This window comes from Talpa europaea (assembly GCF_964194135.1).
Source record: "Talpa europaea genome assembly, chromosome: 15".
Lineage (NCBI taxonomy): Eukaryota > Metazoa > Chordata > Mammalia > Eulipotyphla > Talpidae > Talpa > Talpa europaea.
This window is the reverse complement of record NC_140083.1, coordinates 48,564,184-48,575,724: the sequence shown is the minus strand read 5'-3', so window position 1 is coordinate 48,575,724 and position 11,541 is coordinate 48,564,184. Positions and strand designations below refer to the sequence as shown.

Sequence of the window (11,541 nt, the reverse complement as noted above, 5' to 3'; positions counted from 1 at the left end):
GGTAAGCACAGCACTGTGACACTATCTGCAGCCTCTGCAGCATGAGTTCGATCCCCGGCCAGCCAGGAGCTACCCACATGGCACAGCAGATCTCTTCTGTCTGGACTGCTGCTCCCCTCAGCAGTGTATTTCAGTCAGTCTGCCTGTTCTGCTCCCCACTCTGTCTCTGGTGAATCCTCTTGCCACCCACCCCCCACCCACCTTTGGCCTGTATCCCAGTTCTTTTATGCATAAATAAATAAATCTTTTTTAAAAAATTAAAAAATAGAAAAGGACCACTGGACTAGAACAGTGGTGTGTGGAGGGAGAGGCAGAAAGGCAAGTGGCCCTTATAGCCCACTTCACTTCTCTGGTCTGCAGAGTCTTAACCATCAAAGTGGGTGAGGATGCCCAGCCTGCAGAATTGTTAGAAGACTAAATGAGAGGATGTGCAGAAAGTAAATATAGGCCCGGCCAATAACGTGCAGGCCTGTATTTCTTTTTTTTTTTTTTTTTTATTTTCTAGAGGCATGTCTTATTTATTTATTTATTATTTGTTTGTTTGTTTGGTTTATACATGCACTGGGTACAGTCAGAAGCGCGGGAGGGTGAGAGAATTCACCAGAGCCAGAGCGGGGAGCAGAGCAGGCAGAAGGACCGAAGTACACTGCTGAGGGGAGCAGCGGGCGGCAGGAGAGGTCTGCTCGCCATGTGGGACCCTCCTCCGGTGGCCGGGGAGCAGCCGGGGATCGAACCGGCTGCAGAGGCTGCAGGCAGCTTCGCAACCCAGCGCCCAACCGCTGTGCCACCGGGGAGGCCCAAGTATTTCTTTTTTTTAAAGAGGCATGTATTTTTATTTATTTATTTATTTGTTTATTTGTTTGTTTATACATGCACTGGGTACAGTCAGAAGCACGGGAGGGTGAGAGAATTCACCAGAGCCAGAGCAGGGAGCAGAGCAGGCAGAAGGACCGAAGTACACTGCTGAGGGGAGCAGCGGGTGGCAGGAGAGGTCTGTGCGCCATGTGAGACCCTCCTCTGGTGGCAGGGGAACAGCCGGGGATCGAACCAGTGCCGCAGAGGCCACGGGGAGCTTCACAACCCAGCGCTCAACCGCTGTGCCACTGGGGAGGCCCAAGGCCTGTATTTCTAACCTGAGTTCAACTGCTACCTCAAACTGAAGATGGAGAGGAGAAGGCTCCAAGAGCTATTTCAGATGGTTGACTTTCGGGATGGGGTTGGCACGGACTTTGTTTTCTGAAAACCTCCTGGAGTTCATCTCTGCCTTCTGTCCTCTGGCTTTGCCCCTGGTTCTCTCTTCCCTCGTCACCCTCCCACACTCTCAGGCAGCTCTGAGAGTGCTCAGTGTTTGTGCGGTTTCCATTTGTCTGGCAGGTCTCAGGCAGAGGCTGCTGGGGGCAAAGCCTGCCCATCCCTGCTGAGCCCCAGGATGAAGCCCAGAGTGGGAGCAGACACAGACAGGAGTTTAATGGTGGTTCTGGGTGGCGGTCAGTGGTGGGTCTCTTTGGTTACTGGGTCTGTCCCTGAAGCTGGCACAGGGGATAAAAAAGATGGGGCTGAGGGGGTCAACCAGGAAGACTGGCTGGCTACTGCCTGGGTCTCACCACTCATTCACTATGGAGTCCAACTCCAGCAAGCCCGCCCCTGGCCTACTCTCCAGGCACAGCTCCCCCAGATTTCCCAGCCCAGGCCACCGTCTTCCTGAACCTGTCTACAGATGCCAGGTCCTTGCACCAGGCCCATTCAGAGTGGTCTGGGACTGTAGGCAGCTGCTTAGGGGTGGCAATTCTGAGAGGGCCAGGAAGGCCACACAGTGGCCCTACAAAAGACAGCTGTGCACTGGTGCCATGAGTGTGCATTCATGTGGGGCTGCCAACCATGGGGGACTTTGGCAATTATAAGAACCAGGGCCCTCACAGCCATCACAGAGCACTGGCACCCCCTCAATGTCCCTGACCCTGGGGAAAGTTGTTCATAGTGTGCGGGGCCCAGGCATGCATCTCTTTGCTCTGCAAGTCCCCCTATGAGAGTCTGGTTCAGGTGTTCGTTTAAGATGCAGTTTGTGCTTCAGTTTTCCCTGTACTTGTGGCCACCCTCCCAAGGAGCTACTGGGGTTTCTTCCATTGCTATGGGGTAGAAGTATTTCTTCAATGATTGCTTTAAGACAAAAGGCAACCCTGAGCTGTCTTCCATTCATGGCTCAGCTCATTAGAGTTGTGCTGCCAGGCATTCTGAGGCACCCTGGAGGAGGCACAGGAAAGAAGTCTGGGGAGAGATGGAGTGTATGCCAGGTGGAAGCGCCTCCTACTGGTGAGCCTACTGGCGGGGTTTCAAGACCCTTGTCCTGGACCTGGAGTCTTCAAGGAGGGTGGCAGCTTGTGCCTGAGTATGCTTGACCCTGGCACCAGCTCTGCCCACCTGGACCAGGATTCTTGGACCCCAAAGAAGAAGTAACACCATCCAAATGAGAGACCTGTGGGGAGCAGGACAAGCGGGTTGAGTGTGAGACCTGTCTACCCCCTGTCCTGGGCCCGAAGAAGCAAGTCTCTAGGACTCTTCAGGTTCTTAGGATGGAGAATGCGGCCTTGACAAGAAGGAGAAATTAGGGACAGGCTGAGTTGGATTTAGGTTCCTTTCCATTTTTTAAATTGGGACATCTTTTGTCCTCCTGAGTTTATGGAAGATTCCTACCTCTTACTGCAGCTAGCACTTGGAACACATTATGGGGTGTTCCTGGAGTCAGGTGCATGTGAGGCCTATGGTTGCCTCCCTCTGTGCCCCTCAGGGAAAGAGCTAGGACCCCCTGGCTGTGTGGACACCCTGAATGGTTGTGATTTCAGGGGTCCCCTTTACCAGCTGTGATGGATTGTCAGTTCCTTAAACACAAGCTCCTGCACCCCCTGTGGGGTCACCCACCCCAGCCGCCTCCTGACCAGAGGCCCCACCTCCACAGCTGTGGTGCAGCACACAGGGCAGACCCCCTCCCCACCTGGCCCTCTCTTGTGTATAAGCCCCTTCTCTATCTCAGGTTGTTCTATGTTCTTCCCACACCCATTCTTCATAGGAAATAGCCCTGTAAAATAAAAAGGCACAGGACAGAGCAGAAAACCACTCTCCAGCTCTGACGTGCTGGCTCTGGCTAGGGGCACTTGGCTTCCTGGGTCTCCGTAGTGGGGGGAGTAGCCTTCACACCCCAAGGAGCCGCTTGGTAGGGAGATGATCTCCTCTGTGAGGTTCTTAAATGTGAGAACTTTCTTCTCTTCTCCCTTTAGACTTTCCTTTGGAGAATGAACCTGGAACTCAGAGGGTCAGACCATTTTCTCCCTTTATTTGGACAACACAGAGTGAGCCAGAGCTTTGCACACTGACATCCCAGATTTGCACTAGAATAAATGCAGAGTTCACTGAATACAATCTGTCTGTGCCTCAGCGTGCAGCACTGGGGCTAAGAGCTGGCTCCGCCCCTTACGCTCCAAGCTCCTGCAACCTCCCGCTCTCTGGAAAGTACCCAAAATGCCAAAGAAAGGAAGGGTAGGTTTGCTTCTGGCCCCACTTCACTCACTTGCTGTGTCATTTAACCCCTTAAGTTTTCTCAACAGTTAAATTAATAAAGGAGGCAGAATGAAGGCCTAAAAGAGCACTTCCAATTTAAAACCTTCAGTTTTCCTATCAAGGCAGAAGATTAACACATTCACACACAGCCCTGCACAGTCCTGTCCCCATGCATGAGGGGAGAGTCTGCAAGGCTGAGGAGAGGGGGCCCTTCAGGGCAGCAGCCCTTTGCAGCTTCTGCTTCCCTTGCCCTGGGGTGCCAAGAGGACATAATGCACTTGGAGAAACTGAGGAGGCGAGGACTACAGGGATCCCCAGTTGGCCTCACTCTGCCCTAGCCCACCCGGAGAGCCCAGTGAGCTCATGTCTGCAGGAACCTTACTGCTCATCACCACGATGGTGAGATCAACCTGGAAGCCAGGTGCAGGTGAGAAGTGATGGGCGTCTCCTCAGGAATGTGCTGCCCAATTAAAACTACCTCCCTGGATGGCTCCAGCGGATGCCGGGCCTACTCCTCTGGGCACTGATGGCTAGCCTCCAGGCTGAGTTAGTGGGCAAGCATTTACAGAGGGCCTACTGTGCACCAGGAGCTGGAAAATAAGAGTCACACTGGAGGGTAGTCTCCATCCCAGACACACATTTGGAAGCAGATAGTCAGAAAGCCTGAAAGTTCTGCTGGTTAGGCCCAGGCCCCCTATGCAGCCCACACCACAGGCCCAAGTGCTTAGCCTGCCGCCCTTCTTTTTTAAAGCATTCACAGTCCTCGGTCTTCCTCGGACCCCTCTGACTGTTAAGCTGGCATCAATCAGACTATTGCCTCCTCACCTTCTCTGCTTCCATAATAGCCTGGACACCTTCTACAGTGTCCCTCTGCAGAACCAGGATCAGGCTCATTGTTTCCTGTCCCTGGCAGGGGTCCAGCAGAGGCCACAGTGTGAGGCAAGGTAACACCCCTATGACTACAGGAAGGCTCATTCCCCAGACTCCAAGGTGAATTTACTCTCCTATGTTCATCCTCAAAGAGGAAAGCTGAACTTGGAGGTCAGGCCTCAGACAAGGGCCTTGCTCTCTTTAAGGGCATATGTCCTGAGTGCAGATGTTGGAAGAAGGTAAAAACTTAAGTGTGGCCCACATGGTGTGTTGCTGAAGCAGCCAGACTGCTTATGTTAAAGTTCAGTCCTTCCCTTTTACTATGTAGTATGTCTGCGCTTTTTAAATTGTGTCTCACCATAAGAGATACCCCAAAAAACATAAATTGGATGAGTGGTATTTTCCCAGATGCAATGAGAAATTGGAAGACAGGTAGTCCAAGGCTTGAATGTGGTTCCAAATGCCATCAAAGATTCAGACTCCTTCTGTCCTTCTCCCCAACCTTCCTTAGTGTGTACTTGCCTCATGGTCACAAAATGGCTGCCCTATTGCCAACCAGTTCAAATTCTAGCAGGAAGATTTAAGTCAAAGGACCAGTTGAGTCACTCTCCCTTTTAAGGAGCTTTCTTGGAAGCCCCACACAACTTCTGCTAATATCTCATTGAAAATGTGTCACATGGCAAGAAACACTGAGAAATGTTTCTAATTAACCATGTTGCTGCCTCCAAGAAAATCAGACTTGTATAAATACGGAATATAAACTGGTATAGAACTTGCAAGGAGAGAGGTGAAAAATATTTGAGGGAGGACAGGTTTGGGACTAGATGTGGAAAAAAAGGAGCCAATCACTCTTTGTTGCTCTGTTAAAGGTTCTGTGCTTGACCAAACTTTAGTTGGGTTCTCAAATTCTCTTCTGGGCTCCCTTGTGTACTTTCTTGTTAAATCCTGTTTTAGCAAGAACGCTGCTGAGTCTGCTTAGCAAGAGCCCTGACCTTTGATATCACCTTCCATGTCTCACTGGTTTTCTCATCCTCCACCATCTTCCAAGTGATATTTTATCACTCTGGACTGTCTCCAGAAAGAGTTCTGTTTGGTCAGTTTAGCCAGATTTCTCCTTACCCCTAAAGTTTCCTTTTGGTAATTTTCTGCCTGCTGACCACCATCTGCTCTTTGACTATAACCCCTACTTGCCCATGCTATATTAAGAGTTGAGTCCAGCTTTCCCTACTGCAAGCCCCATTTCAGTGTCTCCACACCTACTGCCATAGACCCCGTGAATAAAGTCTGCCTTATTGTCTTCAACAAGAGTCATTGATTTGTTTTTTCCTCTTAAAGACTCAGTGGTTGATAGTGAAGACTAAGCTTGGCAGGTGGTTACACAGCTACAGGGCAATCAATCTTCCCCACAGGAGAATGAGAAGACATGAGGTTGCAAGACTTCAGAAGTCTCCAGCTTCCTTTCCCATTGCCAACCAGGCCCTTCATTCACCTGTTCAGAAGATCTCTTTTCCTCCAATATCATCTTTATTAACTGCACATATTTAATATCTGCCTTTACTTCCTTCTGCTGTAGGCCACAGCTCAACCTGGCAGTTAAGCACAGAGAAACCCAGTTTTTAAAAAAGTGTTCTCTATATCAATGTCGATTCTCAATGATGTAAACTAAAATTTAATAATGCTATATTGCAATTAAAATAAATAAATAAATAATAAAAGGAAGTGTTTAACACTTTAAGCACACACTGCTGTGTCTACGAGTATGCATGTGTGTGTAGGAAACGGTTATGTGTCTTTGTACCTCAGCATCTACATGGATCTGTGCTCAAAAAATACTAGAGCGGGCCTCCCTGGTGGCGCAAGGGGTTAAACACCACACTATGAAGCTATCCACAGCCTTGGTAACACGAGTTCCATCCCTGGCCGGCCAGGGAGCTACCCACATGGCGCAGCAGACCTCTCCTGACTTCCCCGCTGCTCCCCTCAGCAGTGTTTTTCGGTCCATCTACCTGTTCTGCTCCCCACCTTGTCTCTGGTGAGTCCTCTCATCCCCCCCCCCCCCCGCATCTCTGGCCTGTACCCCAGCTCTTTTATGTATGCATAAATAAATAAATCTTAAAAAAAATACTACAGCATGGCTTTGGCTGCCACGGGCCCTCCCTCCTACCAGCCAATGAGACACTCCGCTCTGCAAATTTAACTGGAGTCTTCCTCAGCATTTGAGAAGGGCACCGAGATCCCTCTCCCGCCCCCAGTTCCCTCCTCCACACCGCTGGGGGGCGCTGCTCCTCAGGGTCTCTGCTGCCCTCTACCGACGCGGACAGCGAAGAGCGCACGCGCGAAAGCAGCCGGTGTTCACCTTTCTCCCCCTCCCCCCGCCTGCTTGCCATTCAGCGCGTGCGCATTGAGTGTGTGCAGCTCGGAGGACTGAGGCAGGTAAACCCCGAGGCGAGCAGGTGGGGGAGGGGGCGAGGCGGGAGAGGAGCTGCCGGAAGTTCTCGCCGGGCAGGTCCGGGGACGCTCGCGTTGGTTCCTGCGTGGTGGGTTTGAGAGCGTCGCTCTCTGCCATGGCGCTGCACCTAAGCCTGCCCCTCCTCTCGGGACTGGGGGCGGCGAGGGGGGGGGGGATCTTTCAGGCCTGTTATTGATTTGGTGCCTATTGTTTATCCAGGAAGGTTTTCTCGAAATTACAAAGTTTGCAAATAGTGCATGGGAAGGGGCGAGGCCAGAGCAGGTGGGGATTGGGCTGCCCCTAGTCCCAGGGGGGCGAGGAACTAGGTAGGCGGCCCGGGCAGCCCTGTGCCTTCAGCTGTATGTGGAGGGTAAGGAGCTGCACCAGATGGGCTCCTGGCAGAAATTGCGCAGGAATTTGGGATCCATTCAAGGTGGCAGTTTTGTCATTTTTCTGTTTTTACTTTTTCTCCTGGCGCAGTGTCACCACCAACATGCCCTCACTTGCCTCTGCATCTAGGACATGACACAAGAGGCACATCCCGGCCATGGGGTCCCATCACTCTGCTTCTGCTCATCCCCCTTTCTGCATTCGAAAGAAAGAAGATAACAGGGAGAATTTGCTGGCTGAGCGAGAGCAGGAAGAAGCCATTGCCCAGTTCCCATATGTGGAGTTTACGGGTCGAGATAGCATCACCTGTCTCACATGCCAGGGGACAGGCTACATTCCAACAGGTAAGGATTTTGGGTCATTAGGGGAGGGCTGACTTCCCTACAGAGAATCCCTAGGCACCCACAGGCGTGTCTCTCAGACAGAGCTTTTGTTCTAGGCGCTGATGCCATAGTCATAGTGTCGTCAACAGGACCAGCTCAATGACTTGATAAACTTGGGCAGGTTCCACAACATATCTTGGTCTCCTTATATTTAAAACCTTCCTTTTCTTCATTTCTACACTTTTGTTCTTTGTTTTCCTTGGTTTGGGACATCCGGTTTGCTCAGCATGGTGGGTGGGATTTGTTGACATGCCCTATTCTTTATTGCTCTCACTCATTAGACCTGGCATGGCTTTGTGGTGAAACTGTCTTGGAATCTTCTTTTCCAGGAAGCAGATAGTGAATTATTAACACCCTAAGGTCTGAAAAATATATCAAGAGGGGAGAGAAAAACAAATGCTTGATTAGTTGTAGGGTCATCTGTTAACACACAGAAAGTCTTTAAATTTAGATGGAGAATCACAGAAATTTAGAGCCGCTCAGAAGTTTAGAAACCAGTTCCAGAGGTTTAGAAATCTATTCCAAAGGTTTCATAATACAGATAGGAGAAAGTAGCCTTGAGAGGTCATGACTCCCCAAGGCCATGCAGTAAAGCAAGAGCAAGAGGCTAGATTTCTCAACTTCCATATCATTGCTCTGGCAGCTCTAATAAATGCTTTATGATTTGTGACACACTTTGTAGATTCATTTTGTTTCTTATTTATTACACTCAAAATGTGAAACTAGTGTCTTGAAAATGTCTAATTCCAGACAAAATATGTTGTGGTGACCTGTTATGGGGTATAAAGGAAAAGTGCTCCCAACCCGAGATTCAGCCTACTACAGTAATTGTTTGGTTCTTTTCTAGAGCAAGTAAATGAGTTGGTGGCTTTGATCCCACACAGTGATCAGAGATTGCGACCTCGGAGAACGTGAGTTACCTGCCTCTCTTTTGTTAACACCTCCTTCAGTGCCTCAGCCCTTTTATATGTGTGAATGCCACTTAGTTTTTTGAAAACTATCAGTTCTTACAGATGTCTTTGCTCAAGCAAGACATCTCTGCCCTGTCACAATCTGGGGGAGGAAACTTGGAACTAGAAACATTCTGAGGTGCAAGTGAAGGAATTAAATTGGGAGGAATGGAGAAGAGTGGTTTTCTGGAAGGCGAGGAAATGTTTCTCTCCGCACAGCACATCTCTTCAGCTTCTTCCCAGATTGTTAGCTGGATTCAAATGGGTCTAAAAAGGCTTCTCTCACTGCACTCATTCTTGTCTGGCTTGTGGTTCCTGGCTCTTAATACTTTCCTTGCCCTCTGGCCTTTGCCCAGTTTTGCATTTAATCTGGACTTTTGGATCTTGATATCTGACTGCCTGGATTGGTCATGTGCTGTGTCATTTGCAGTAAACAGTATGTCCTCCTCTCCATCCTGCTCTGTCTCCTGGCTTCTGGTTTGGTGGTTTTCTTCATGTTTCCACACTCAGTGCTTGTGGATAATGGCGGCATCAAAGTGGAGAAAGTCACGTTTAACAAGCAGGACTCCCTTGTCATCCTGGCCATCACGGTAAGACTGGGGACCTCAAGTCCAGGGGTGTGCATCTGCAGGCCTAGGCCACTTATTCTTGTTTCCTCACCTGCTCTGATGCAGGCCACCCTGAAAATCAGGAACTCCAACTTCTACTCTGTGGCAGTGACCAGCCTGTCCAGCCAGATTCAGTTCATGAACACAGTGGTTGGCACATATGTGACAACTAACATCTCCCTCATTCCACCTCGGAGCGAACAACTGGTATGCTTTTTTTTTTTTTTTTAGGATACTTGTCCCACAGACCCAAGAGTTAGGGGCTCTGCGAATGCTGCAGCCTCATTACTTTCTTTTTCCTTTCTTCATTTCCACTTATAAGAAGCGTTTGATGAGGAACACCTGACAGCATTTGTAATTTTGAAAAATTAGGGGGATGTCAGCTAACATTTAAGTATTAGGGGAACAGAAAATTTCATAAGAGAAAGATTTGCTGCATATCAAGAAGAGGAGAAGAGGTGGTATGACAGTGTGAGGCCAACATGTTGGCCTTCTAACAGCAAGAGGTTGGAAGCATTTGTTAGATGTCTAGAGTATATCAGGAGCAGGCTTGGGGAAATATGTTGTATGGGATGGCAGAAGTCTCCCTGGTCTCTGGATTGCTAATAAAGTACTGCCTTGTACAGCCTGCTTGGCCACAGACTGACTCTGTCATCTTATTTGCAGGTGAATTTTACCACAAAGGCTGAGATGGGAGGACTGTATTCCTATGTGTAGTAAGTACAGTGTTCGCTATGTGTGTAAAAGGGATTGGGTAAAAGGGATTCCAAATTGTACTCACCCAGTGGGGGCTTTTCTTGCTGTACGTCCCTGCCTTTGGCCTGTGGGTCCTTTAGCTTTGCTTGTTTGGACCTTTATTGGTGGAACATGTCATTTGATACTCTGAAGCTGACTGCTGGGGCATCAGACCCTAAACCACTAGGAACATTATGAGACTCCAGCTTTGTATGACGGTTTGAAAAGATGACAAGTATGATGTGGGAGGATGGAAGGACACTTGTCAGGGAGCAGAACTTGTTAACCTACACAGCATTCTGGTCACAAGGGTGATGGGGGGGGCAGGGGTCACCCCAGCAGGGCTGACTGCTTTGTAGTTTTGAGGTGTAATGCAGTGCTCTGCTACTAATTCTCCTTTTTCTCAAATCAAACTGACTGTTTCTGTATTTGCTGTTTGGTAGCTTCTTCTGCACGTTACCCGACATCCTGGTGCACAACATAGTGATCTTCATGCGGTATGTTGCTCCTCTCCCTGCTCCCACAGCTGTCAGCCATGTAGGCTCGCTGCCTTTGCTCGGGCATCCTTTGGCAGGGACCCCTAGCCAAAGAGGGGACACCTGAGAGCTTCTAGTCTCAGATGTGGTAGAGATTTGCTGTCCTTTACATGTATTTGCACAATTTACAGGTCACCAGATTCAGTCTTATCCATGAAATGAAATCTAGTTTAAATGCATTATAGTCCCTTTAAAATCCTAATAAGATCAATAGAGAACAGAAAAAACCTTCTTGAGGTGTCAATGCTGTGCATTTGGCCAGAATTAACTCAAGCCACACAAATCACCACATGCTGTGGGTCTTTAGGGCGCCTCCTGGAATCGTGACTCTTACAGTTGCAGGTGATGAGGACCTGCTGCAGACATTTGAACTCTGACAGTCTAGAGATTTCTCAGCCTCGGTACTATTGACATTTGGGCCAGATAGTGCTCTGTTGTGGGGTTTGCCCTGTGCACTGGAATGTTTAGCAGCATCCTTGTCCACTAGATGCCCGCAACACTCTTCACCTCTTCATCCCCTCATTGTAACAACCTAAAGTGTCTCCAGAGGAGTCAAGTCCTCCTTAGTTGAGAACCACTGACTTACAAGGTCACCTCACGTCTCAGTATCTCTGTGGATATGGGAAGAACCTCTGGCCTCCTGGTTATGTAACCATGAAGGGCTCATCTGAGATGTGTGGATATTGTTGCCTGAGCAAGAAATCATTTGGGTATTGTTCTTGCTTATTTCATCAAAACCAGAGTTAATTCTTCTTGGTTTCTTTTCCCTAGAACTTCAGTGAAGATTTCATACATTGGCCGTGTGACCCAGAGCTCCTTGGAAACATATCAATATGTGGATTGTGGCGCAAATTCCACAACTATTTAGAAACTCTCTTGGTTCTCCCACAGCAGCGCCTGTCAGGAGAGACCCAGCACCCACTCCTAGGACCTGAGTTTCCTACCTGCCGCAGGTGGTACAAGTAGAGGAGAAATTGGTTCTCTTAGTCCCCAACGAACATCCTCCTGTCAACTTGAGAGGAGAGTTCATCTCTGCTTCACCGTTTGTGTTCCTCAGAACCAGCGGAA

The 11,541-nt window shown here is 49.2% G+C and overlaps 1 protein-coding gene across 2 annotated transcripts; it reads left to right on the top strand.

The window, feature by feature from the left end:
- Positions 1-7,418: 7,418 nt before the first annotated feature.
- TMEM106C (transmembrane protein 106C) lies at positions 7,419-11,341 on the top strand (the record flags this gene model as incomplete). 2 transcript variants are annotated; one of them, XM_084256278.1, is made up of 7 exons in its annotated part: positions 7,419-7,605; positions 8,492-8,555; positions 9,025-9,184; positions 9,269-9,352; positions 9,869-9,918; positions 10,381-10,434; positions 11,245-11,341. In XM_084256278.1, the coding sequence occupies 7 exons, from the start codon at positions 7,419-7,421 to the stop codon at positions 11,339-11,341; spliced, it is 696 nt and encodes a 231-aa protein (XP_084112404.1). The 2 variants fall into 2 exon arrangements, with proteins under 2 accessions (XP_084112404.1, XP_084112403.1); XM_084256277.1 differs by having other exon boundaries at positions 9,269-9,409.
- Between the last annotated feature and the right edge of the window lie 200 nt (positions 11,342-11,541).